General features: G+C 30.5%; 2 protein-coding genes and 1 pseudogene across 2 annotated transcripts; 2 read left to right on the top strand and 1 right to left on the bottom strand.

Annotated features, from left to right (window-relative positions):
* The first annotated feature begins 868 nt into the window (after positions 1-868).
* LOC111275006 (pathogenesis-related genes transcriptional activator PTI5-like) lies at positions 869-2,175 on the top strand (annotated as a pseudogene).
* An 8,896-nt stretch (positions 2,176-11,071) lies between these two features.
* Positions 11,072-13,174, top strand: LOC111318718 (GDSL esterase/lipase At5g45960-like). The gene is made up of 5 exons (XM_022921592.2): positions 11,072-11,414; positions 11,522-11,652; positions 11,783-12,016; positions 12,494-12,764; positions 12,848-13,174. The coding sequence occupies exons 1-5, from the start codon at positions 11,144-11,146 to the stop codon at positions 13,039-13,041; spliced, it is 1,101 nt and encodes a 366-aa protein (XP_022777327.2). The 5' UTR covers positions 11,072-11,143; the 3' UTR covers positions 13,042-13,174.
* Positions 13,175-16,233: 3,059 nt separating this feature from the next.
* LOC111318717 (GDSL-like Lipase/Acylhydrolase superfamily protein) lies at positions 16,234-19,014 on the bottom strand. Its single transcript, XM_022921591.2, has 5 exons — positions 18,541-19,014; positions 18,036-18,166; positions 17,712-17,945; positions 16,733-16,979; positions 16,234-16,597 (listed from the first exon to the last, which is right to left on the bottom strand). The coding sequence occupies exons 1-5, from the start codon at positions 18,941-18,943 to the stop codon at positions 16,407-16,409; spliced, it is 1,206 nt and encodes a 401-aa protein (XP_022777326.1). The 5' UTR covers positions 18,944-19,014; the 3' UTR covers positions 16,234-16,406.
* Positions 19,015-25,944: the final 6,930 nt, after the last annotated feature.

Here is a 25,944-nt window from a genome sequence, read left to right as displayed (position 1 = left end):
TTTTCATCTTTCATTCAAAACCATGTGTTTGTGGTTTACAATTAATCTTCTCTTTGGACCAGCTTTGGGAAAAAAACTTTACATGTATGGGCCATTTTAATTCTTTCTTTCTACTTTCAAAGTTGTGGTCCATGATTTTGTGATTTATGAATAAATAGAGTTGTATTTCGACATTTTTTTTCTGTTGTACACGAAAATCTCAGCTGTCGAAAAGTCAAGATGGAGATTGATTTGGAACTTTTCTCCCAAGGGGATTCTGGTGTTCTATATGACGGCATGATGAGCTCAAAGATTTCTATGAATGCCAAACTCTTTGCGTCATTCATCGCATCTAGATTGGTGCAAAGTCACCCCGATGACTTCACCTTCAATAAAGCGATCTTGACTAGAAATTCAGGTATTTGCCATTGTTTTGGCAATCAATTGCAGAATTGTCCCAGCATTTTTACTTCCAATTTTTTGTTAGTTTTTTTTATGCCTAATTCACTGTCAATCTATAAAAGTATAGACTGAGATGATTTCATAGGAAATCATTGGCTTTCGCCCTTTTGCTTTACAATGTATTTGCACATGTTTTCGTAGTCTTTCTACGCAATCAAAGCCAATCTCGATACGCTATATTCAACAAAATGATGTGTTCAAAATTGACATCAAACCCAACTTTGCTTGTTCCTAATTTTCATGATAATTGATGAAAATTATTCACACAAAAGAATCCCATTTTCCGGAATGAAGAACATCTGTCACTTTCTGAGGCTAAGACAAACCCCTTTCAAAACCGACCTCAGCTAGTGTCTTATTCTTATCTAAATCTACAGTTTATAAGCCAAATATCACATCCTTTCCAAATTTTCTCTTTGACTTTCTTTAATAATTCATATGCCAAAGGCTAGAGGAGCCTAACTAAAGAAATAAATATATTTGGAGGAAAAGAGATGGGTCCGGTAATAACTAGAAAACTATTTCATTTTGTGTAAACGCCAATGAAGAAATAAAGTAGAATAGACCAAGGCAGGACAAAATCATGTCTCGACGCTGATTCCTCTCACCTTCCTTTCTGCTAAGTAATAAAATTCCAAGGAAAAACCCCACATGCACCCAAGATTCTTCTTTCTTAAATACAAGTCTAGAGCCACTTTGTACAAACTTGAGGCCTCATCAAACACTATACCACAAAGCCTCTGGAAACCAACATGACATCCCATAGAGAAGAAAAGGCCTGGAAGGAATCCATGGTTCAAGTCAACCAGTCCCAGAGTGATCATCAGCTGCCATTTAATGAGAACGACTCTCAAGACATGTTCATCTACCAAGTCTTGAACGAACCAAACGCTAATGACCTGGCAATCAATAACTTTCATCATCTGTTTCAAGTACCCCCAAGAAACCAAGCTGCCGTTACAAACATGCTTGAACCAGCCAGGGCCATCGCCCAGAAGCATTACAGGGGTGTCAGGCGTCGCCCATGGGGCAAATACGCCGCGGAGATCCGTGACTCGGCGAAAAAAGGTGCACGCGTGTGGTTAGGCACATTCGAAACAGCTGAAGAAGCTGCTTTGGCTTATGACAGGGCAGCTTTCAAGATGCGTGGTTCCAAGGCTTTACTCAATTTTCCAGCTGAAGTTGTGTCCGAATCATCGGTCCGAATCATCGGTCCAAAGACTAAGGCCGAATTTAAGCTCAATGAGCTCAGAAAAAACTAATCTGGATTCAGGTAGTAGCTCCAGCACGGTTTCAACTGGAACATCGAAATCAGTATCAGAGAGCAGCATAACTGGGGAGTCGCATAATAAAGGATCATAATCGGATCACTTAGACAAGTTCTTGATAGTTTTCTCGGACAGGGCTCCAGGAATCAGTATCGACCCAAAGTCCCAAAAGCATTAGTATTCAAGTGTGTGAAAGTTTTCATTTTCCTTTCGATTTTTTTCTTTTTCTTGGGTTTGCATTTTCCCTTTCGATTTTTCCTTTTCCTAATGGTGTCCTTGGGATTTTTGTACATAAGAGGTCTAGTTAGATCGTCGGTGTCCAATGCACATTGAAGCAAGTGCACAAATGCCCTTTGAGAACCATATTTCAATTCTTATTGTTTCTATTACAGGATTGTCAGTAAGGCAGGAAATTTGATTAGTATGGTGAAGAAAGGATTGCTATAATTAAAAAATAGTTTGAAGATATGGGTTCTTTTCTTCTTCTTTTTTCTTTTTGGTCCCCTCGTAATGCAATAACAAGTTTTACTTTTAATTGCAAACTTATTCCATGACAAATGAAAGGTAGAAATTGTTTAGATTCGCTGCCAAAACTAGAATACTATAAAATTACCAGCTAAAACATGTAAGAGCTCCTCCTTATTTTATTTTGTTCAGATTGGACTTCTTTTATCAAATTAATTTAATTTTGATGACCTGTTTTCCGGGATATCATGTAATTCAGAACCATCTAACATTTCCTTTGAAAAGTTTTTTTAATATTCATAATGAAAAATAAAGTCAAATGAATACCATTTTTTATTTAATGAAAAGATTATCATATATACTGACAGTAAATACGATCAATGTATTAAAAATAAATTTTTATCTAATAGAAAATTGTTTTTCTTTTCTTAAATGAGAATTTGAAGATGAAGTAAGCCATCAAGATCTTTTTCCCTTCTGATTTCTTAACCAAATTAGACTGCATATATTTCTTCTTAGAGCAAATCACGTCCGCATCAAGCACGGCGAAATTGACTAGCTCTACTCCTTATTTGTTTTCTCGTAATGAGAATATGCTATATTTTTATTCGATCCATTGCATCTGAATAAGTTGAACAGTTGTAGACTGGACCTTTTGGTTTCCTAGTACAAGTGCACCGACTTGATTTCTTTTTGACCATTTAAAAAAAAAAATTATGATCAGTCAATAAATTTAAGAAACGTAAAACAAGAACATTAGGTCCATTGCAACAAAAGATTTTTATTAAAATTAAATCTTCTTCATTTAACCATGTGACAATTTACCTTGTCAAACGATCCAAGAGAACAGATTGGTGTAGTTAAATTTTGTATTGATTAATCACTTAATTGTTGGGATCCAATTTGAAAAACAATTGTATAAATATCAATCAATAAAAAGACTATCAAATTAAAACCTCATTTCATAGTATCTGTTTGACAAGTTTCCCACCTACTCCTATGTTTCAACGGTCAAATGCGGAAGAATTTTTATGTCTAACAATACATTATTTTCAAGTGGGTCATGGTTTCACAAAGAGAAAACAATTCAAAATTTTGTTCACAAATAGTTGGTGGAGAAAGAGTCAGGAAAGGGTCCACCATGGCGTGACCCTTGTGTTTTCCCATGGCCATGTGCGTGAGGTTTAGGCTTTTTAGCCCTATAGTAGAGACAAGATTGCTTTTGCACGTTTCTTCATTAATCCGGAATTAAATTCTTAACCGTGTCTATTATGATAGCATCACACATCATTAAGTTTCAATCAAATCATTTCATTTTCAACTTTTTGTAGGTATAACTTACTTTCAGAAATTGGTTATGTCCCAAATTTTTTTTTTAATAGTAAGGGTGAGGATTGAGATTATTTTCAATTGATTTAATTAAATTATTTACGCAAGTGTATCAATAATTGTGGCCAAATCATGCCTTTACATGAGATTGATAAAGAAAAGCAAAGTAAACGTTTACACCTTCCAAAATCACCTTAAAATTTTGAAATGATGTTGTGTCTGTCTCTAGAGAAAACGTATACTTACTGTGAGTATTTTGAGCACATGCCGGAGTAGGGAAAGCGGGATGAAAATGGAAAAATTGGCAGCCGATGGGCCTTGGGTGAGATAACCTAGATGATGCCCAATACCTAGAAAATGACAGGTTAATAATTTAGCCCGTTTTGTATTAAAGGGTTCATTAGCCCAAAAAACTACTCCCAGACCCAAACCCAAGACAATTTTACAAGATTTGCTCGTGTTGTTAACCGGATCACATGTTCACTGATATCATTTTCAAATTTATATTAGAATATAATTATTGAAATAATTTTATTATCAAAATGATTTTATCATTTATAATTTGAAGCTTGGTTAATAATTATTTTAATTCATATGAATTAAAAATATTTATGTTTAGTATTATTAAAAATCAAATATTATTTTATTTAAAAATATAAAATAATCGTTTTTTATAATAATTACAAAAGTTAATGATTTAAATATTTTTTAAAGATAATAATTCATAAAATATAGTAATATTTTATTTATTTTATAATAAATATTATTGAATTATTAAATATATTTATTTATTAAGTAAATTAATTTTTATAATATAAATTATGTAAAAAATTTTGAATTAGGAAATAAAATTAATCCATTAAAATTAGAATTAGAAAAAAAGACATTATATTATATATAAAACATTAAAAAAGTAAAAAATTGCACAAATCATTTTTTAAGTTGTTATAATAAATATTAATTTAAAAATATAAAAGAAATCAAATTTGCAATTCACATATTAAATGGATAATATTAATTATTACTAATTTTATATATCATTATATCTCAGTAATAAAAATTTTTATTTTTTAAGATAAAAATTAAATTATTTTATAAGATAGTAATTTGATCACTCTGATGATATAAAAATATTATTGCATAAAATCATCGAGTGTTTATCAAATATAATAAGTTAATTATTACATATAAATCATCAATTTTTTTTTTTTTGATAAGAAAAATATGGGGTAGATAGGCTGCTCAGGTCAAAACAAGTTATGCCGTACCTGATAGTTTGATAATTTAAAACAAGTGACTGCAGATCGTACATTTGAAATGATCCAACAAATAACTATCGGTAAAACTCGAATTTAAAATCTTTTCGTCGAAGAGAATTGACTTTAACCAATTGAACAACCACTTATAGATCATATAAATCATCATAGCTTTTTATTGATTAACCCCCAACAAACAACACCTTAATGAAATTTGCAGGATTGCTAGGGCACTGGATTGCAGTTTCTATCTATCCAAAACATCCAATACAAAACGCCATTCAAACCGGACCGAGCCATGCAATGGGTCAACATCTCTGTTCTTATCCCGTTTTACAAACCTGAAGGAGGAAATTATGTTACACTAGTGCTGTATTACCGTTTCACTTAGGGATTGGTTGAGGTCAATAATTTTTTAAAAATATATTATAAAAATAAAATTTAAGATTTAAATGCATTAATTTGTATTTATATATCAAATAAAAAATTAAAAATTACACAACAAAAAAAAATATTACAATTTAATGAGAGATTAAAAGCTAATACTACAATTGTGTTTTATGTACCAAACAAACCAAAAGCATGAAACAAATCTATATACAAAAACATATTCTCTCAAACAAAATCCAACTAAAAAAGCAAGTCCCATTTCTTATAAAAAGTTTCTCTTGATTTTTAAAACTGATATGGAATTTAAAAAAAAAAAAGAGATTTTGAAAATTTTAACTTAATTTTAATTTTTAAAAATTTAATTTTTATAAAAAAACAAAAACATTTAACAAATAAATTATATTATAATTAAAAATATAAAAAAATAAAAGTCTAATACCGTTAAATCTTTGTGCCAACTAAGACGTCAAAAATTTGGCATTTTATAGTATTTTTCGTGGTAGCACTTTCTCCATATGTATGATCACCTAAACAAAACCCTTCCCATCATTTCTTTTACGTATTTCTTCAAAGACGTAAATTGTCTGGATTTGATACTTGAATTAAACATTAATTTCCCAGATAATAAGAGTTTTACCCCCTTTAACCTGTAATTCAAGTTACTGGAATATCAAGGATAATGATTATGTACATTTGAAAAAGAGGGTTGGAGAGGGAGTACGAAAGAATTCTGAGTTGTTTCTTTGGATATACATCTTATAGTCATAGCTTTTTCAAAATGCTTGCTCCCATTAAGATTCCTGGTTTAAAAGTCTAAAGGCACTGCCCTTTCAAGACACTCCTTTCCATCCCAGCTGTTGCTAAGGATATCTTCGCAGGATATATTGTAATCTACTCTCTTAGAATCAGTACAAGATTTTTACCAATGACTTTATGCCATATGTTTCCTACAATCAACAAGTAAAAACTTAAAAAGGTAGATATGCTTTTGGGTTTATTACATGTATTACTTCCAAAATAATCAGAAAATTTCATGAATGATTTGTTTGTGTCAATCTAATCGGGTATAAGAATAGTTGTGCACCAACTCAGTTGAAATCCTGCTTAGTTGTTTCTCCACTGGCTGATGTTTCAAATCAGTCTGTTTTGTGGATATAAATGCGGTCGGTGCCTCTATGCAAATCCATTTTTCTTGGCACCCAAGCGTTGACATCATTAATTATGGAATAAGATCAAACTCATTGCAACGGGTAAATTATAAGGCCACACGTTTCAACATTTAAAAAATGAAAAAAAATTCAACTGGGAAAGTGGAGGATTAAAGACTTAAAACCAAAGAAAGATGGAGACTGTTATGCAAATGCGGCGGTAATGATTTGGTGAATCGGGTGAAAAGGCTTCAGTGAGTAATGTCGGTAATCGGAATCAACCGATGGCTATGATTAATTTTAGATAAAAACTTATGGATATGTTTAATACATGATATTATAATAGAATATGACATTATGATATTATAAATAAAATTAGATTAAATAATATTATTTTATTTTATATTTGATATATATAAAAATTATGATAGAATAATTTATTTATTAGTAAAATTTTTTTTAAAAAAATTTATATAATTTATATTATTAATATAATTTTTTAAAATATAATAAAACATATAAATTTAATCTTATAGATTAAAAATAATTTTTTTTTACTTTAGGAGCATTAAATCATTATATAGCAAGAAAATAATTAATCCTTTTATAATTTATATTAATTTTTTTAATAATTCTATCTACTTTTTTAAATATAAATCAAATACAATATAAAATACTTATTATTTTATTTTATCTATTATCTTATTAACTAAACATGACCTCTTAATTTTAATTCCAGTTCCACTTTAATAATATTATTTCTCTAATTGTACGTGAAGATTTTTTTTTTACCTGAATGGAAAGTACAAACAGAGCTGCGTGCCATATCTATAGAGATTGATGACCTAATTGTATTATTAATGAATGGTATAATACAGTATTTGGGGTACATTGCATATGCATGCCTGTTTGTGGGCTGCTAATAAAAGATAATTAACTTTTAAGTAAAAATATTTATGGATCGAGTTGAATTAAATTATGATTAAATTGAATTAAAATTGAACTTATATTTAATATTAATAGTTTATATATTTTTTTATGTTCAATCTGACCTAATATTTTAAACCTTAAAATTTTTTCAAGTTTGATTTAAATTGAAAATTAAATCTTAAATTAACTTTTAAACTTAATTTATATAATAAAAATTTTTAAAAATTATTTTTTTTTTAAAAATATTTCACATATATATATTTATATAATTATAATATTTTAATTATATTATTATTCAGGTTTGAACTTTAATTCTTTTATTTAAAGTCCTACCTAAAATTTAAATATATTTAAAAATTATGTTCAATTTTATTTAACAAATTTTAATTTTTTATTTAAATCTTTTTAAATTTAAATGGTCTTTTCAATTTGGACAAATAACTCCCTTGAACACATTTACTCAAGCGTCCAACATAAAAAAATAAAAATAAAAAAATCCAACATTAAATGTTTCAGTTATCGAGCTGGTAATGTTGCTTCATGCATGGGTCACCATTAGTCTAGCTTTAATTATAATTCCATTGAGAAAACACGCCAAGTCAGGCGCCAGAGTACTCAGTTAGAGGAAAGTATGTTGTAAATCAAATACATTTAGAATTTGAAGAGCAAATGCAAATTTATGAAGCAAATTAATTATTAATTTATCTCTATTCAATCTGTTTCATCCATGCAAATTCTTCAACTTTAAGGTCATGCAGTTATATTATAATGAGATTTGATAATGTAAAATACGATATAAATATAATATAAAAAAATATATAAATATAATATAACTTAAAATTTTAATGATAATTATATATAAATTTAATAAAATAAAAAATATATTTTGTACATTCATGTCTTTGTGAATTATTATACGTAATTTTCGCATATAATATAATATAAATATAAAAATTTTAATATTTTATATAATATAAATATATGAATCGTGGAGTCTTAATTATAATAGTGTTATTACTTACAAATAGAAAGTAATTAATCAAATCGGTCTTTGTTCTATACTTGTTATAAGTCGTGGTATATTGTTTTAAGATTTCCTCAGTCATTCTAAGTTTTCATTTTTTTTAGTCATGCTTTGAATATTTGATTTCTTATATATTCAAAGAAGCGTAATGGCATGCATCGACCATGTGAGTTCTGGGGTCCCAACTCCCATTGATAAGCATAAATCTCATCGTACACAGATAATTATTATGGACTATTATGATACTATCAATAAATGAATCTACCAACAAATCAATCTATTCTTGTTACATCTAATTATTCAGTCAATAAGATCAACTTTCATGTCTCGTTAATTTAACACATACTCAATTTGTCATGTCACTTTTAAGGAGGATTGTTATCTAGACTTCTCACCATAACATGAGCTTATCCTTAGGTTGCTCGCCTAATAGGACATTTTTGCTTATGAAAGTAGCTCGTCTCACTATCTCCATTAATATCCTATCAACACCTCATCTTGATGCCTCGCAACAAATTAACTTACTTCCAATTTATATGGGATTGTTAAATATAACTTACGCTCACCTATCATGAATCCTCCTCAAGCTTCACGTGGACTTCTCAACTCTTATCGAATTCGGTGATGTTAGCATCCATTTGTCTCTATTATAAGGTAAGAAGAAGATTCATAAATACATCCTGCAACCCTTCAGCTTTAAACTTTTTCTATGATCTGTAACTTTTTTTTTCTTTCAAAAATTTTAAAGCAGTTGACCGATTTGAATGTGAGAATGCATCTCGAAAAGTAAATTCCAACACCCACTTTCTGACTGAAGATCCAGACGAACCCAACTCACCTTATAGTCACCAAGCTGCTCATCTCCTCCCAAAAAAAGCCTCAATAATTTTGAATGTAACTGCTTGGAGAATGGTCGCAGAAGTAACTGATTTTAGAAGAAAGTGTTAGGACAGCCACATTAATTTCTCCAATTATAATGCAATTTCCACGTGATGAGTAATGACTTGCTTGAACCGGAGACCTGGTCCATATGCTATTAATGGCAGCATTCAACCCGATTGGTAAGTTGCAGATTTATTTAATTGTTTATATATATATATTTGGTTGCGATCACTGGCAATAAATCTAATCCATTAGGCCCAACTGTCAAGGAGCAGGCACCAGCCCTGGCCCCCATTGTGCGTGATGATAAACCAATTATAAAGCGAGGATCACTACATATTGCCTTCCAGGCATTCATGTGATGAAATTTGCATGTGGATATATCACACAGACAAAACAAAAGAGAAATTTTTATTGACGATGATAAAGAACTGATGAGAACTCGATCAATTGCTTGAATGGAAGAATGTTCAAAGCACAGAAAGAAACAAGTCCGCAGTTTCTTCACAGTTTTGATTAATTTGCTTGCATTTTAATAATATTAATGTAAAGCGATAGCCTCAATCGACTAGAAATTAAAGTTGAGTTCTGAAATCTACGGGGCACAATGTATATTTATAATTGGTCAAGTGATACATATATTTATTAGATTACCAATGAATCAGATTCAAGATAGATTCGACAGAAAGATTGAGCAGAGGATAAGATCAACATCATTTTGCTAACGTTCTCATAAGATCTGTCCATTGCTCACCGCATACAGGTCACAGACAAACTCTATTATGTCGATTTTCACAATAATTTTATTTGATCAATTAATTATCCCGTATTTTGGTTAAAAAATAATTATCCTGCATGATATGACAGTATAATCTAAATTTCATAGTAAGATCCTTTGATAATCTTGTCGGTGGGAGTAAAGAAAATGAAAAGACCAAATTTCGAGCAGAAGCTTCTTACTTTCAAGTTTCAACATGTTCAGTCACTCTTATCAAATGGGAATAAAAAAGGCAAGTTCCATGACTTGGTAGTTGTTTTGTTTACAACGTTAAAATCACAATTACTAGGTTAAATTTTACGATAAATGTCTAATTTAAAATTAATTGAAAACCAAATAAATATGTTTTTATTATATTATGTGCCCAAATTACTCCAATTTAATAGATGTGGGATTTAAATCTCACAATTGTTAAATTAAAATTAATTTGAGCACGTAATATAATAAGGGCTTCTCAACACTTTTAAGTTAAATGCTCGTCTTAAAATTTAATATGATATCAAAGCTAAGTATTTCCTCCATTCTTTGGCTCTTTCGCAAGTCCTTTTGCGATAGGCCATTATTTTTATAAGTGAAGTTCATGTCATATGATACATCCGTTGTTGATGCTCATTTTAAAATTTAATACGGTATCAAAACAAGTTTTGCCCCTGTACTTTAGCTCTTTTGTGATAGGTCATTATCTCGACACATGAAGTTTATATTACGTGATAGGTCCGTTATTTCTGAAGTAGGATAATCTGAATACATAAAAGGACTTCTCAACTTATGGATTTTAAGTTGGTTACCAATTTAAAATTTAAGAACTACCATATAAGAGTTTATACTTTCTATTAGTCCAACAACTAATTTCACTTACCAAAATAATTTTTTGTCAAATGATAGCATTGCAATATATGAAAAGCCTCTGACTGGTTAATTTGGTAAATTTTGCTCTGTAATTTCAAAATCTAACTTTCCTTGGCAAAGGTCGTTGAGAAGCTATGACTAATCAGGAAATGTTTGGTTTCGAAACCCACAGCAACGGAACTTAAAACAGCAATGGTGACGAAACACTGTACCCAACGAACAATTTTTTATCAAGAGAATTCAACTGGTGCGTGACCCACTTTCATTTTTATAACTGACAAAAAATTTAACACAACTAACAGGAGCTATATAAAAATAAGCATATCCCAACCTGCATTCAAATCTACACACTGATCAGTTCCCAAAATCAACTAGCTGATTACATGGAACCTCGGCATAAATATTCTCTTCCTCCCTTTCTCTGCTTGTCAGTATTCTTTTTCATTGCTAAAGCTGAAGCTTCAGTAAAGCAAAGGCCCTTCAACAACAAGGTCTCGGCTGCTTTTGTCTTTGGAGATTCGACGGTTGATCCTGGCAATAATAACTATGTAGAGACCTTGTTTAGGAGCAATTTTCCTCCCTATGGAAAGGACTTCAAAGATCAAACGCCGACCGGTAGATTTACTAACGGGAATCTTTCTACTGATCTCGTTGGTAGGTTGATTATATACACTGAAATTGAACATACAATAATTGGTCCCTTTTTGTCTGACTTTGTGAGTTTATTTTCACTGTTGGCTTTGATTTGTGCATGGAGACAGCTTCATATATAGGCATAAAAGAATATTTGCCACCATATTTGGATCCAACCCTTAGCATTGAGGAGCTAATGACAGGAGTTAGCTTCGCCTCGGCCGGATCTGGATTTGATCCACTTACACCACAAATATCTGTCTGAATTCCCTTTCCTTTTTTTCTCCTTGATATGTTATAAACTTAGATATATGTAGAATGTTAAAAGTGATTTACGTTTGACATAATCTGTATTCGTTGACTCTTTAAGTGTTTTTGTTCAATCCCAGAGCGTGGTTTCGATTCCGAAGCAGTTGGAGTATTTTAAAGAGTATAAAAAAAGACTGCAATCTGCCATTGGAAAGAAAAGGATGGAAGATATTATTAACAAAGCTGTGTTTCTTGTCAGTGCTGGTACCAATGACTTTGTAATCAACTATTTCACCTTACCAATTCGACGAAAGGATTATACTGTCTCAGCTTATCAACAGTTCATCTTGCAAAATGTGAAGCGGCTCGTACAGGTTTGGATTGAGAACTGCAGCTACAATTATCAAATTAAAGGGATATAATAATTAGCTTCATAAATAAAAAATTCCAATTTATAGTATGAATGAGTAGATTGTTATTAATTAAAGATAAACTATAAATGATATAGATACGATGGTTCATAGAACAGTTTAAAATTTGATCATTTGACTGTGAATAATTGCCCACTTTAGGGATCAAACAGTGAGTACAAACATTTACTGGATAGTTATAACAGCTAGTTAAGGTATCGTATGGTAGTTGAGTCCGAATCGAGATCCAGAAAGATTGCAAGGAATGCATGGGGTCCAAACATTAAGCGTTCCCGATTCCCGTGATTGAGGAATCGCAATCACCTTTTTCAGGATGGCCTAGGGGGCAGTCTTTAAGAAAGCTCTCAATTTACTACACTTACAAGCTCGAACTTGCAAGATTTGATTAATTAGTAGTATCTCGTAATCTCATTACCACAGGATTTAGGGGATGAAGGAGCTCGGAGAATCGCAGTTACTGGACTGCCTCCAATGGGTTGTTTACCGGTTGTCATCACCCTCAACTCTCAAAACGCAATCCTCGAACGTGGTTGCATTGAAAAATATTCTCGGGTTGGAATGGAATATAACCAAATGCTCCAAAATGAAGTGAATTCCATGCGTGGTAGATTAGCTCATCTTAGTGCAAAAATCTTTTACATTGACATTTTCACACCATTGGTTGACATGATTCAAGGCGTTGGAAAACAGGGTAAGAATAAAACTTCTAATTTATCTTAAACAAAGTGTCAGAAGTTACATCACATATTACCTTTTTTTTCCTTTTCCCTGTAGATTTTGATGAGGTTAGCCATGGCTGCTGTGGGAGTGGTTACTTAGAAGCAGGATTTCTGTGTAATCCAGGATCATATGTGTGTGTTGATGCATCTAAATATGTATTTTTCGATTCAATTCACCCAACTGAGATGACATACACCAAGTTATTTATTGCTAATCGTCCTGTCGTAGACTCAATGATCCAGGATTGATATTTGAATGATTATTGAGTGATATAAAATCATGCTATTATAAATTTATTTCATTAGTTTTTGTATGTGTAGGTGGAGTACCGATCCATTGAATGCATTGTACATATAAATTTAATGCACGCACAGATTTGGTTGTGAGTTTTTTTTATTGGATCTATTAATTAACAGTATTCAGTTTCCAAAAGTGTATAACGTAATGGATTGAAATTTCATTTTCCCAAAATCTTTTTAATACTTTTCCATTGGCAGGGATTTAATCACATGTTTTTTTGTCTCTTTTTATTAAAAAGACCAAAAAAAAAAAAAAAAACCTTTCCTAAGTCATAATTAGAGCTATTTATAATATTGGTTTTTGGTTAGTTCGAGAGAAGAAATTTTTTGTCTGCTTATAAAATGTTTCTTGTTGAAGTTGGGGATTACTTAGTTAAACATTTTTAAAATACTACATATTTATGTCTTCAATCTTCAATTCTCTAAACATTTTATTCCAAAAAAAATCGGAATCAAGATTTTTAATTTGAAAAACGAAAACCTTATATTTAATTTTTGATAAGGCAAAATCATAATTTTTTGTTTATTTAAGTTTATATAAAAATTAAATCTTATATAAATATTATAAACTTTTACGATATGTTTGAATAAATATTAATAAAAAAAAAATTTAAAAGAAATAAAATGATACATGTAACATTTATTTGGATAATTAAAATTAATAAAAAAAATTTTAATAACTATTGTTTGGATAAAGAGTGAAAAAAAGAAGAAGAAATGATTCATTATAATAATTTTTTTTTCAATTATAACATTTCATTGCCTGTTATTTTAAAGTACTCCTAGATCATATTATGTTTGCTATTTTTTTTAGCCTCACAATTATTGCTATATTAATGATTTTTAATCAAGTGAAATATGAAGATGTTTTATAAATATGCATTAATGAATTTTGAGCTAGTTTGATTTCTCGTAAACCTAAAAAATATATCTATTTATATTCAATCATTTATTAAAATCAAATCACTAAAAAATTATAAAAAAATTTTATATTGAAAAATATATACGAACTTACCTGAAAAAAGAGATGACTTTAAAAAATTACAAAATGATTGTGATCTACTTAAGTTTTTTTTATTAGGTTTTTAGTATTAATAAAAATATGGACATAATAGTCTTTTGATAAAAAATTTTTTTTTCAACTTTCATTTCCAAGCTTTTCCTTCAAATTGGGGTATTAAAAGAATTGGATTTATAAGGAAAAAAAAAGTTATTTGGTTTTCACCTTTTTCCCTTTTTTCTTTAATGTTATGTTTAGATAAATATTAATAAAAAAAAGAAAAAAAATGAATTCTAACAGCCATTATTTGGATAAAGAGTAAAAAAAAAAGAAATGATTCATTATAATAATTTTTTTTAATTATAACATTTCATTGTCTATGATTTTAGAGCATTTCTGAGTTATAATATATTTGTTATCTTGTCTAGAGTCGACAACCTAACCCGTCCCCGACGGGTTCCGACTCGACCCAATCTCATAGGGTCGATTTTTTTTTTTTTGAAAATTGAGTTTCGGGTTAAGTTGGGTCAAGTAAGGCTAAGAAAAAATCAAGGTTGAGTCGAGTTCTAGTTTTAGGCAAACCCAACCCGATATTATATAAAAAATTATTTTTTAATTAATTAATTAATTATTTATATATATAGTTATATAATTATATATTTAAATATTTATATTTAAAAAATGATATTTTATTAATTTCAAATTTGGTCGAGTCAGATACAGTTTATATAATACTGGGTTAGGGTCGGGTTCGGGGCAAGAAAAAACTCGCCTTGACCTAACTCGTTGCCAACTCTAATATTGTCTGATCTCACAATTGCTGCTATATTAATGATTTTTAATCAAATGAAATAAGAAGATGTTTTACAAATATGCATTGATAAATTTTGAGTTAGTTTAACATCTCATAAACCCAAAAAATATATCTGTTTATATTCAACCATTCATCAAAATCAAATCACTAAAAAATTATAAAAAAAATTTATATTGGAAAATATATATAAAACTTACTTAAAAAAAGAGATTGCTTTCAAAAAATTATAAGATGATTGTAATCTGCTTAGATTTTTTTTATTTTGTTTTTAGTATTAATAAAAAAATTAACATGTTAGTCTTTTTATAAAAAAAAAAAATCAACTTCTTTTTTCCTAGCTTTTTCTCCAAATTAAGGTATTAAAAAAATCATATTTACAAGAGAAATAAAAAATTATTTGGTTTTCACCTCTTTTCATTTTTTTAAATTAAATATTTATCAAAACAAGAGAAGGAAAGTTTTGTTTTCTTTACTTTCTTTTACTTTAGTTTCCTTTCCCCTCGATCCAAACACATTGTAAATTAAATATTTATCCAAACAAAAAAAAAAAAAGGGTTTTGTTTCCTTTACTTTTCTTTTCTTTACTTTCTTTTTTTTTCCGTCAATCCAAACACATTGTTAAAAACTTTGAGGCGACGGCCTCCACCCGTCCCTAGTTGTTAACGTATGCATACTAAATATAAATTAATTAATGTGATATCTTTTGTGCTAAAATTTTTGTTCATGTTTAACTTTTTTTACCAAGTACTCATTTGTATTAATATTTTAAAATTATTATGTGATTATATTAAAAGATAGGATTTTTCAATTTTTGGGTTTATAATTTTTCAAAACTATTTCTTTTTCTCTTTTGAAATCCACAAATCATTTATTAAAAATTAATTTCAACTAATATTTTAAAAATCATTTACTGGAAAGGTTGAAAAAAAATACAAATCATAGGGATACCAGAAAAAAAAAAAAAAAGAAAAAAAATCCACTAGAAAACTTTTGATATAATGATAATTTGATAATTTCATTAAAATGTGAAGATCCATATCTAACATGCAAGATATTATTTGTTTTGATAAAAAAATCTCATGATTTTATCTTACTAAAAATACCTTATAGATTTAAAATTAAATTTTTACTTATATATCATAATAAAATCTCAAATTATCTCAACATGAAATTGAGACATTGCAACAAATGTTGAACTTAAATTGTCTTTCTCAAGTTTCTGTTCATCGAGGGATACATGATCTAAGACCAATTATTTGAATCTATAAAACATTCATATGGCGATCATATCTTGAGGTTATAGGCATGCAAAAGGGGCAGGAAAAAGTCATATAATCATGTCTTTCTGGATGCAATAAAGTGGTACTATTAAGAAACATGGATTAACCAAACGAGACAAACTGAAATGTTAGTCTAGCCAAACATTTTCTTGCATCTATTCTTAGACCTTAGTGCAAGAATAGTTAATTACTTTATCGATCTACCTAAAATCTCAGCTAGCTAGCCCATCAGCTGTTCTCGGAGAGAATCTATGGCCTGGTCAGCGATTATCTCATACATTTTTTCTGTCGGATGAACAGCATCCCAGAATACATATTTTGATGCATCAGCGCATGTGCTCATGCCTTTGCATGTATCTCCATACTCTACGGTCCCCGTTCCACAACATCCTTTGGAAGTTTCAGTCAAACCTGTCATTTTTTTGGGTGTTTCAGAATATATATATATATATATATATATATATATATATGTATGGATATCATTCTTTTGCATTTTAAAACCAAGTAAAGAACAAGAAATAAGAAGGATTGATCAAAGCTAATTACCATATTTTTTGGGGTTGTTCACAGCATCCTGAATGATGCCATAAGCATCAACGAAGCCAATTTTCATCCCTAATGTTGTTCTCGAGTCGGCCAACTTCACTTTTACCTTGGAATTGAATGAGGAGGAGAAATTGTTATACTTCTCCACACATGTTTCCTGGTCCATTAGAGTCTTGACAAGGGGCATGCAGCCCAAGGGAGGGACCCCAACAACGACTAATCGTGTAATTCCAAGCCTATGCATCGTCTGCAATAATTAAACGACATGCAAAATTAAACGTTAAACCAACAGAAGGTAGCTAGGAAAATAATTATTGAGATTTGTAAAACTTGTTAATTAATATTTCATGCTTCTGATGTAAAAGAGTAATAAAACTTAGTTTTTCACTTTCAATTCTAGTTAAATAGTTAATTTTTTTAATAAAAAAATTACAATATGAGTAAGAATTAAAGAGATCATAGTACTGAAATTTGAATTACATACATTTTAAATATTATCTTTTAAAATTAATTACATGAATGAATTAAGTTAAATTCCATATTGATAGAAGTTTCTTTTTTTTTTTTATGTTCATTCCCTGTCTTGGGCCATCAATTATGAAATCATTAATTATCCTAAAAGCAATAATTTAGGGGTATTAGCCAAAAATAGCTAGAATAAAAGTATGGCTCAAATGTGATTGATCATTTAAACCTAACTTCCCAATGACATAATTTCCATTAAATATCAACCTATAAAAATAGTTGAAACAACTTAATTAGAAAATGACATTAATACTATAATAATGAGGTAAAAGAATGATTGACAAAAGAGAATTTTGAAAAATTAAGGTGATCTACCATCAAAATGATACGGCAATTTCTAGGCTACATGTTTATTTTAGAGTTTGTTTGTATAACCTCCCCATCCCCATTCCTTCCATTTCTTTTTCTTATTTTAATGCTGAAGATATAGTATAGCAGAGAGACGGGGAGGCACCTTAACGTCCTCAGACATGCAAGAGGCCAAGTAATTTTGGTACTCTTCCAAAGTATATTGCTTAGGGCGAACAGGTTCTAAGTAGTAGTTTTGGAGAAAGTCATTTGTGCCCATGCTCATCACAGCTACGGCATTTTTTATATTGTTTTCTGCTTCCCTCGCACCAACCAATTGACTCAGCCGTATCTTATAGTGCCTGAAATACTCCAGCTGTTTGGAAACAGGCAGGACATTCTGTTTCACCAAGGAAAAGAAAAGGGAACTCAAAAATTATATATGTTTCCAAAGTAAAACCGCAATGAAGGGACAGATTTAAAGACTTACAGAGAGATTGGCGGTGAGCTCATCATAACCAGAAGCAGCTGATGCGAAACTAACACCATGTAAGATATCAAGTGGCCTCAATCTCTTGCTAAGGAAGGGTCGAATTGCCTTTGTGTAACCCAAACCTTCAGCTGAAATAAAACAGCCAAGCAGAGAGAATTGTCAATATTTATTGACCAAAATCAATTTTTCCTTTGTTCTCTTGACAATGAATTATATGAAACATGACTGATAATTGAACCAACAATTTCAAAAATGTTTTAGGAGCTTGATCTTAATTGTTATAAAGGATGAATCAAATCAACGAGACGAAATATCCAACATTTTCAGCAACATCAATCTTTATGTGCGTGGGGATCTATCTAATTGCTTCTAATTGGTCAGAATAGATTCCAATAATAAGATGATGCAGGGCCTTTCAAGACTCAAAATTGTAAAAATTAGACTGGTTGACATATATGTAATGCTCTGAAAAGGGTTTTGTAGAGGCATGTCAGTAAATTACCAATAAAATCAGTGGCTAGCCTTCCATTGCTGAACCGTCCAGTTGGGCGGCCTCTGAAGAAGTCTTTCCCATAAGGAAGGAAATTACCCTTCATGGGCGTAGCAAGATAGTTGTTATTGCCAGGATCAACGCTTGAGTCTCCAAAAACTAGTATACAAGTCACATTGAATTTAGCTGCCAATTGCTTCACTTGATGAGTATCCACGGCTCCTGAGAGCAATGGCATGAGTACAGCTAAGACCAGTGCCCAAACCTGTACCAAAATCACTGCCTTCGTCGAGATTGTTGTTACCATTTTTGAGCTATCTAACTTGCTAAGCTTGGAAAGGAAAAATATATCTCTTATAGAGAACGACTCGTGAATATTATTATCATCCAGGACTCTTCTGTTGCCGTACTTCATTTCTTAAATAAGTCACAGACGGGTCGGTTGTGTTAGTTGATTTAATAATTGGTGGCGATTTTCTCTGTAAACTACTTGTATTAAATATTGCCTTTAACATTTAAAGTCATAAAACAGTAGGATTAAAGTTGATAAGCCATTGCATTTCTTATTAACCAGATTCTAAATTTTATACGGATCAGTGCAAAGAAACCAAGTTGCAGCCTAGCAGGAAACGACTGATTAGACGCTTAAAAGTTAAATCAGGCTTAATTTTGGGGTTGACAATATTTGATCAATGGCTTTCATTAATAATTGATAAGTAGGCTTTTAGGACATGCAAAATGGTTGTAAGCCCCATTTATACAGTGATATTAAATGTAAAGCAGATAAATTGGACCCTCTCCAAGAACAAATTATTCAAGTTCCACGTGGATCCATTAAAAAAATATAATAAAGGAGAATCAGTTAAAACGTTTGGCATTTACTGCTTGGCATAGAAATAGCTGAAAGGAAGCACAAAGGGTAAGCCAGTTTGGTCCCATTAACAACTAGCAAAACGACTCGCCCCAAAAATCAGTACCAAATAAACGTAAAACCAAGTCCCAGTTGGAACATATAAGAACATCAAATATGCATGGATTGGTTATTGCCACTTTTATACAGTAGATTGATCATTTTCGTCAAGTTTCCTAGAATTTTCATTTGGACTTTTAAATGAAGAAGACCAATGTTGTTGGCAGTATTTATTTCTTCCACCTCCCGCCGAGTGACAACTTTTTAATGAGACAAGTACATATGACAACTTTCTCCCCTACCCATCACGTTTTAAGAGTCTCCGTTGCAGGTAAATACAGCTAGCTGTGTCTTTTGGTGATCGACTTGAAAATAACTTGTTGAATTTTCTTTCGGCTATCCGCAATTATTGGCCTTTTAATTGGTTGGTTGAATTTTTTTATAAAATTATATCGAAGAATAAAAAAATAAATAAATTGTAGACATTAAAAATTTAAATTATTAAACATCCATTTTTTAAATATAATTATAAGATTCATTTGAACTATATCTCATGAATTAATTATATTTTTAACTGTAAAAATAGTTGCTCTTACTGTTGTTGAGATGTTCACATTAGCATCATGAGTTAAATGGTTTGACTAACATATATATACATAATATGTAAAATTTTATTTATGATTTTTATTTTGAAAATTTTGAATTTTTATTTTTTAAATATTTTTATTTTATCAATCTATTGCTACAACTAATCTGCTACTCGTGCAATGCATGGATTATCTTGCTTTATTAATTTACTTTTAATTATTATTTAATTAATTATTTTTCAATTGTAATTGAAACTTTTTTTTAGGAGATTTAGTTTGTAATGTAGTAAGTTAAAAACTACTTATCATTTAATCTAATTATTTATTATCTATTTAATAAGGTAATCATAAATAATTTATGTGTGTAAAAAAAATTATTTTTATGATGACAGTAAGATCATTTCTAATTTTATGTTATTTATCAAATAAATATATTTAAAAAATCATTAGTTATTCAAAATTTTAAAATTTAAAAGAAAAACAAAATCATATATATCTAATTATTTGTGCTTGAAATTAGTTTATAGTTAAAATATAATGGTAAAAATCCTATAAATTATGATTAATTATAAGGTTTTTTAAAAAAATCACAAATTATTTTTTTAATTTTAATTGTTTTTTTCTTACCATATAATCTCATACATTTTAAGTATGATAATATTATTTATCAAATAAAAAATATATAATTTTATATCAATTAAATCTTAAAAAGTTAGTTAAATAAATTTAATTTAATTTAACTAAACTAATTAAAATAAATTAAGAAAATATCTATTTTTAAATTCATATTCATGCTTAATTAATGAATGTTTTTCAAGATTCGAGCAAAGGAAATTAAAAAAAACAAAACACAAATGGACTGTAATCGAATATATTTTTTTAACTTTAGTAGAAAGTAAACCTATTCCTTTGTTGGATTATGGGTCAGATTTATGATTTTATACATAACTTTTTAAGTATGGATTCAAAATATTATTACATTAAAAATTATTTAATTTAAATTTAAAATATATTTAATATTATAAAATTTTAACATTTTAATAATAAATATAAATTGAATAGGTAATTTGAGTCAAACTTAAAACAGAATATAAAATTTAAGAATGTTTACAACTTGATGCCACCAAATTCATGGATACTTCTTAATTTTTTAAATTCATATTTTTTTAAAATTATTGTCATAACGTCTAGATCCGGGGATCTATCGCTAGACATTGACTTTTAGGGAGTCGCCACCAATCTTTTTTATCTAGGTGCGATTGGCCACCTAAGGAATCTGTCCTTTCAGGGAACACCTAAGTTTAAGGGTCCCTAAAAGAATAGGTTCAAGTCTGCTAACCAAAACAGGGTTCGGGAGTTCGGTTACGTGTGAGGAAGGTTATAGCACCCTCACAACGCCCATCAAAAGATGGTACCAGCTTAAATTTGTGTTATCCAAAAGCCTTAAAATTTTACCAAGTAATTAATTATTGGAAATTATTCTCAATTGACTCTAATACTTTTAGCAGAAAATTGAGAAAATTCTCTCACCTCAAGAGTATGCAAGAAAAACTACTGTTTCACTTGCAGAGGCTCCGTCGTCGGATTATTTAAAGAAAAAAAACAAAATCAAAATTAAGATAGAAAGGAAGGAAATAAAGATTTTTTTTTAGGGAAAATTGATACTTTCAACTTTTCCCCAAAAACCTTTTTTTTGAAAATTTATTTCTAAGGAAAATTGAAACTTTCAACTTTTCCCTAAAATTTTTTTTTTTGAAATTTTCATTTTCAAGGAAAATTGATACTTTCAACTTTTCCCCAAAAATATTTTTTTTTTGAAATTTATTTCTGAGGAAAATTGATACTTTCAACTTTTTCCCAAAAATATTTTTTGGAAATTTATTTCTAAGGAAAATTGATACTTTCAACTTTTTCCTAAAAATATTTTTTTTGGAAATTTATTTTTCTTTTAAGGAAAATTGATACTTTCAACTTTTCCCTAAAAATATTTTTTTGGAAATTTATTCTTAAGGAAAATTGATACTTTCAACTTTTCCTTAAAAATATATTTTTTTTGAAATTTATTTCTGAGGAAAATTGATACTTTCAACTTTTCCCCAAAAATATTTTTTGGAAATTTATTTTTCTTTTAAGGAAAATTGATACTTTCAACTTTTCCCTAAAAATATTTTTTGAAAATTTATTCTTAAGAAAAATTGATACTTTCAACTTTTCCCTAAAAATTTTTTTTTTTTGAAATTTTTTATTTTTATTTAAAGAAAATAAAATAATAAAAAATAAAAAAAAAGAATATTACATAAACCCAATCTAATAAATAAAATAAACAAATAAACAAAGAAATAAAAAAAATTCAAAAAAAAAAAAAAACCTAGAGCGGCTCGGATGGCGGCTCGGAGGAGTGGCTTGGAGGCTTGGCTCGGAGGGGGGCTGGCACGCGCGGGTCAGAAAGCGGGTCGACGCCCGGGTCGGGTCGGGTTCGGCAAAACGAGCGGATCCTCTGGGTTACTTAAGGCCAAAATGACGTCGTTTTGGGAGGGTATAAAAGGCAATCCCCTTCGTTTTTTCGGCAGAACGCTCCTCTCTCTCTCTCTCTTCTTCCCTTTTTCTCTCCCTTCTCTCTAAAAATCGAAGAACACCGGTGCCGGATTCTGGAAAATGTCACTGGAATCTGGAAATTTCGTCGGAAGTTGGTCGGAAGATCGCCGGTTTCTGGAATTCTTCGTCGGAAACTGGGTAGGTCGCCGGGAACTTCAAGGTTGGCCGGAATTTTCGTCGAAAAATTCAAACTTCGCCGGAATTTCGTCGGAATCTGGAAATTTCCCAAAAATTTCCAGAAAAAATTTTCGCCAAAAATTTCTAAAAAATTTTTCTCACTCCTAGAACACTCCTAAACTTTTCTTAGCTTCCTAAACGCCTCCTTTTCTCTCAAATCAGTAGCTTTGCTTACTGTTTTCTGTGTGTTCAGCATTGTTCCAGAGGGTCCCTTTTATAGGGATTGATCAGGAGTTCCTGATCAATCCCAATTCCTTTTTGGATGGGGATTCAATCTTTGAATCCAATTGGACTCTTTTGATTGAATCCCCACTCCTAGTAGGATTCTTCCACATTTAATCTTAGCCATCCAAAAAAAAGAAAATAAGAAATAATAATAATAATCGGATAAAAAAAGAATCAGATAAATGAATAAAATAAAATTAACAGATAATTATATAAATATTTACAGAAAGAAAAAAAAAAGAGAAAAAAAATATATATATACATATATAAAATAATAATAAAATAATAAAATTAAATTAAAAAATAAAAATAAAATGAAAAGAAAAAGAAAAGGAAAAAAATGTACAGACTTACCCATTTGGGCCAGGCCCAATTGATCCGGGTCTGGACCAAATTGGGTGTCTACAACTGCCCCTCTTTGCACATTTTCTGTGAAACAGAAATTGTGCAAAGACGTAGACACCCAATCAAGACTCAACTCAACATTTTTTGGTTTTTTTTTGGTTTTTTTTGTTTTTTTGTTTTTTTGTTTTTTGTTTTTTTGTTTTTTGTTTTTTTTTGTTTTTTTTTTGTTTTTTTTTTTTACCAAAGCTCCTCTAAACAGAGGCTCAACGACTTTGAGAAACATAAATTGCTCCTCTAAATAGAGGCACCACGACTTTTGGAAAGTAAATTGCTCCTCTAAACAGAGGTACCACGACTTTGGAAAGTAAATTGCTCCTCTAAACAGAGGCAACGAACTTGGAAAAGTAAATTGCTCCTCTAAACAGAGGCAACGAAACTTTAAAAGTAAATTGCTCCTCTAAACAGAGGCAACGAACTTGGAAAAGTAAATTGCTCCTCTAAACAGAGGCAACGAACTTTGAAAAAGTAAATTGCTCCTCTAAACAGAGGCACCACGACTTTGGGAAAAGTAAATTGCTCCTCTAAATAGAGGCAACGAACTTTGAAGAAGTAAATACTCCTAGACAATCATGTCCGAAGGAGTTGAAAGTTGTGTTTGAAGGGATTTCAGGAGATTATGCCCAAAGGTCTTATAAATCAACCCTGATACCAAGAGACATCCTATTTCAAGGATTAGGAACTTACCTGACAAGTTTCTTCTCAAACTTGCAAAGTCTTTTCATATCTGTCTTTTCCATGTGAGATGTTGGAACACCCCTGCTTCTTGAATTTGTACACTATACTTTCTTGAAAGTAGTGTATGCTATGCAAATGCATGCTATGCAAATGTTGGCCAATTAATTCCTGTTTAATGTATGGTACTCAAGTTTCTCAAGCTCTTTTTTTTCTTTCTTGGGTGTCAAGCCCTTTGATTCCTCAAGGATCCAATTGCACTGCTCTTCTAAGATCGAACCAGTGTGACTCTTAATTATTTCTTCCATTCATATTCTTCCTGTAACAAAATCTCTTCCCAAATTCAATGTCCTAATCAGGAGCTGAACATCTCGATTCTGCCTTTATCACTCTCGATTTATTCAATGTAATGTAAAAATCTTTTTATGTTGTTATTCATTCATCAATCATTATTTTCAACTCAGAAAGGGAGAATGCATTTACACATTCCTTCCATGATGGGGTATTAAGAAGAAAGGGATATGAATGGTAGGGAAACAGTCATAAAAAAAAAAAAAAGCAAAGAATGAAATAAAATGTTTTTTTATTAGCAAATGTCGGTAAACTTTGGCCAAGAAAGAATTACAAGGATAGGTATGGGGACAAAGCCCAAAATGAACAATAAGATAATCATGATAACATATCTCAAAGTTTTTTCTGAAAACTCAACCCTCTGATGTATTTAACAACTTGGAACTCTTCTGAATTTGCTAACCTCCATATCAGCAGACTTTCAGATTCGATGCTGTATTCTCTTTATCTAAGCCGCCTTTTCAGGTTTTCAACTTAGACAAACCCCCTATGACTCAAACCGCCCTTTTAGGGATTTCGCCTTGAGTCCTCCTTGTTCACTTTTTCTTTTTTTCCCATTTTTTCTTTTTTTCATTTTTTCATTTCTCATTTTTCTATTTTTTCATTTTTTTCAAGCATAGTATTTCTTCACAGCATCAGAATTTACAGGGTGGGGTAAATCATTTCCATCCATCTCAGTCAGTATCAACGCTCCACCCGAAAAGGCCCGTTTCACCACATACGGCCCTTCCCAATTCGGAGTCCATTTTCTTCTACTATCGTGCTGGATTGAGAGAATTCTTTTCAAAACCAACTCTCCTTCTCGAAAGCAACGAGGCCGAGTTTTCTTATCATGAGCCCTCATCATTCTTCTTTGGTATAGCTGACCATGGCACAGTGCAGTCAATCTCTTTTCTTTTATGAAATTTAACTGCTCATAACGTCTTCGAATCCATTCAGCCTCTTCTAACTCAACTTCTTTTAAGACTCTCAAAGAGTGGATCTCTACTTCCACTGGTAGTACAGCCTCCATCCCATAAACCAACGAAAATGGGGTTGCCCCAGTAGAGGTGCGAACTGACGTTCGATATGCATGCAATGCGAATGGCAACTTCTCATGCCAATCTTTGTAAGTCTCGGTCATTTTTTCCAAAATCCTTTTTATGTTCTTATTGGCTGCCTCAACTGCCCCATTCATTTTTGGACGGTATGGTACCGAGTTATGATGCTTGATCTTATATTGAGCACATATTTCTTGCATCATCTTGCTATTTAGATTCTTGGTATTGTCTGAAATGATTTTCTCCGGAAGTCCATATCTACAGATGATCTCCTTTTTTATGAACTTGTAAACCACAGAGTGTGTCACATTTGCATATGAAACTGCTTCTACCCATTTTGTGAAGTAATTTATCATCACAAAAATGAATCTGTGCCTGTTAGAAGCCTTTGGGGTGATTGGACCAATGACATCCATGCCCCACATTGAAAATGGCCATGGTGGTGCCATAACAT

This window comes from Durio zibethinus, chromosome 26, assembly GCF_047325235.1.
Source record: "Durio zibethinus cultivar Kanyao isolate XHJ-2024 chromosome 26, ASM4732523v1, whole genome shotgun sequence".
NCBI classification, from domain to species: domain Eukaryota; kingdom Viridiplantae; phylum Streptophyta; class Magnoliopsida; order Malvales; family Malvaceae; genus Durio; species Durio zibethinus.
Note: the sequence above shows the minus strand (reverse complement) of the source record. Positions and strands in the feature narration are given on the sequence as shown.

Bases quoted from the DNA above. Each gene is read 5' to 3' on its own strand.
- LOC111318718 (XM_022921592.2), top strand. From the start codon at position 11,144: ATGGAACCTCGGCATAAATATTCTCTTCCTCCCTTTCTCTGCTTGTCA. The intron at 11,415-11,521 runs GTAGGTTGATTA...GCATGGAGACAG, and splicing joins TCTTTCTACTGATCTCGTTG to CTTCATATATAGGCATAAAA. The intron at 12,017-12,493 runs GTTTGGATTGAG...TCATTACCACAG, and splicing joins ATGTGAAGCGGCTCGTACAG to GATTTAGGGGATGAAGGAGC.
- LOC111318717 (XM_022921591.2), bottom strand. From the start codon at position 18,943: ATGAAGTACGGCAACAGAAGAGTCCTGGATGATAATAATATTCACGAG. The intron at 18,167-18,540 runs GTAATTTACTGA...GTTTTATTTCAG, and splicing joins GCTAGCCACTGATTTTATTG to CTGAAGGTTTGGGTTACACA. The intron at 16,598-16,732 runs GTAATTAGCTTT...AAAAAATGACAG, and splicing joins GAACAACCCCAAAAAATATG to GTTTGACTGAAACTTCCAAA.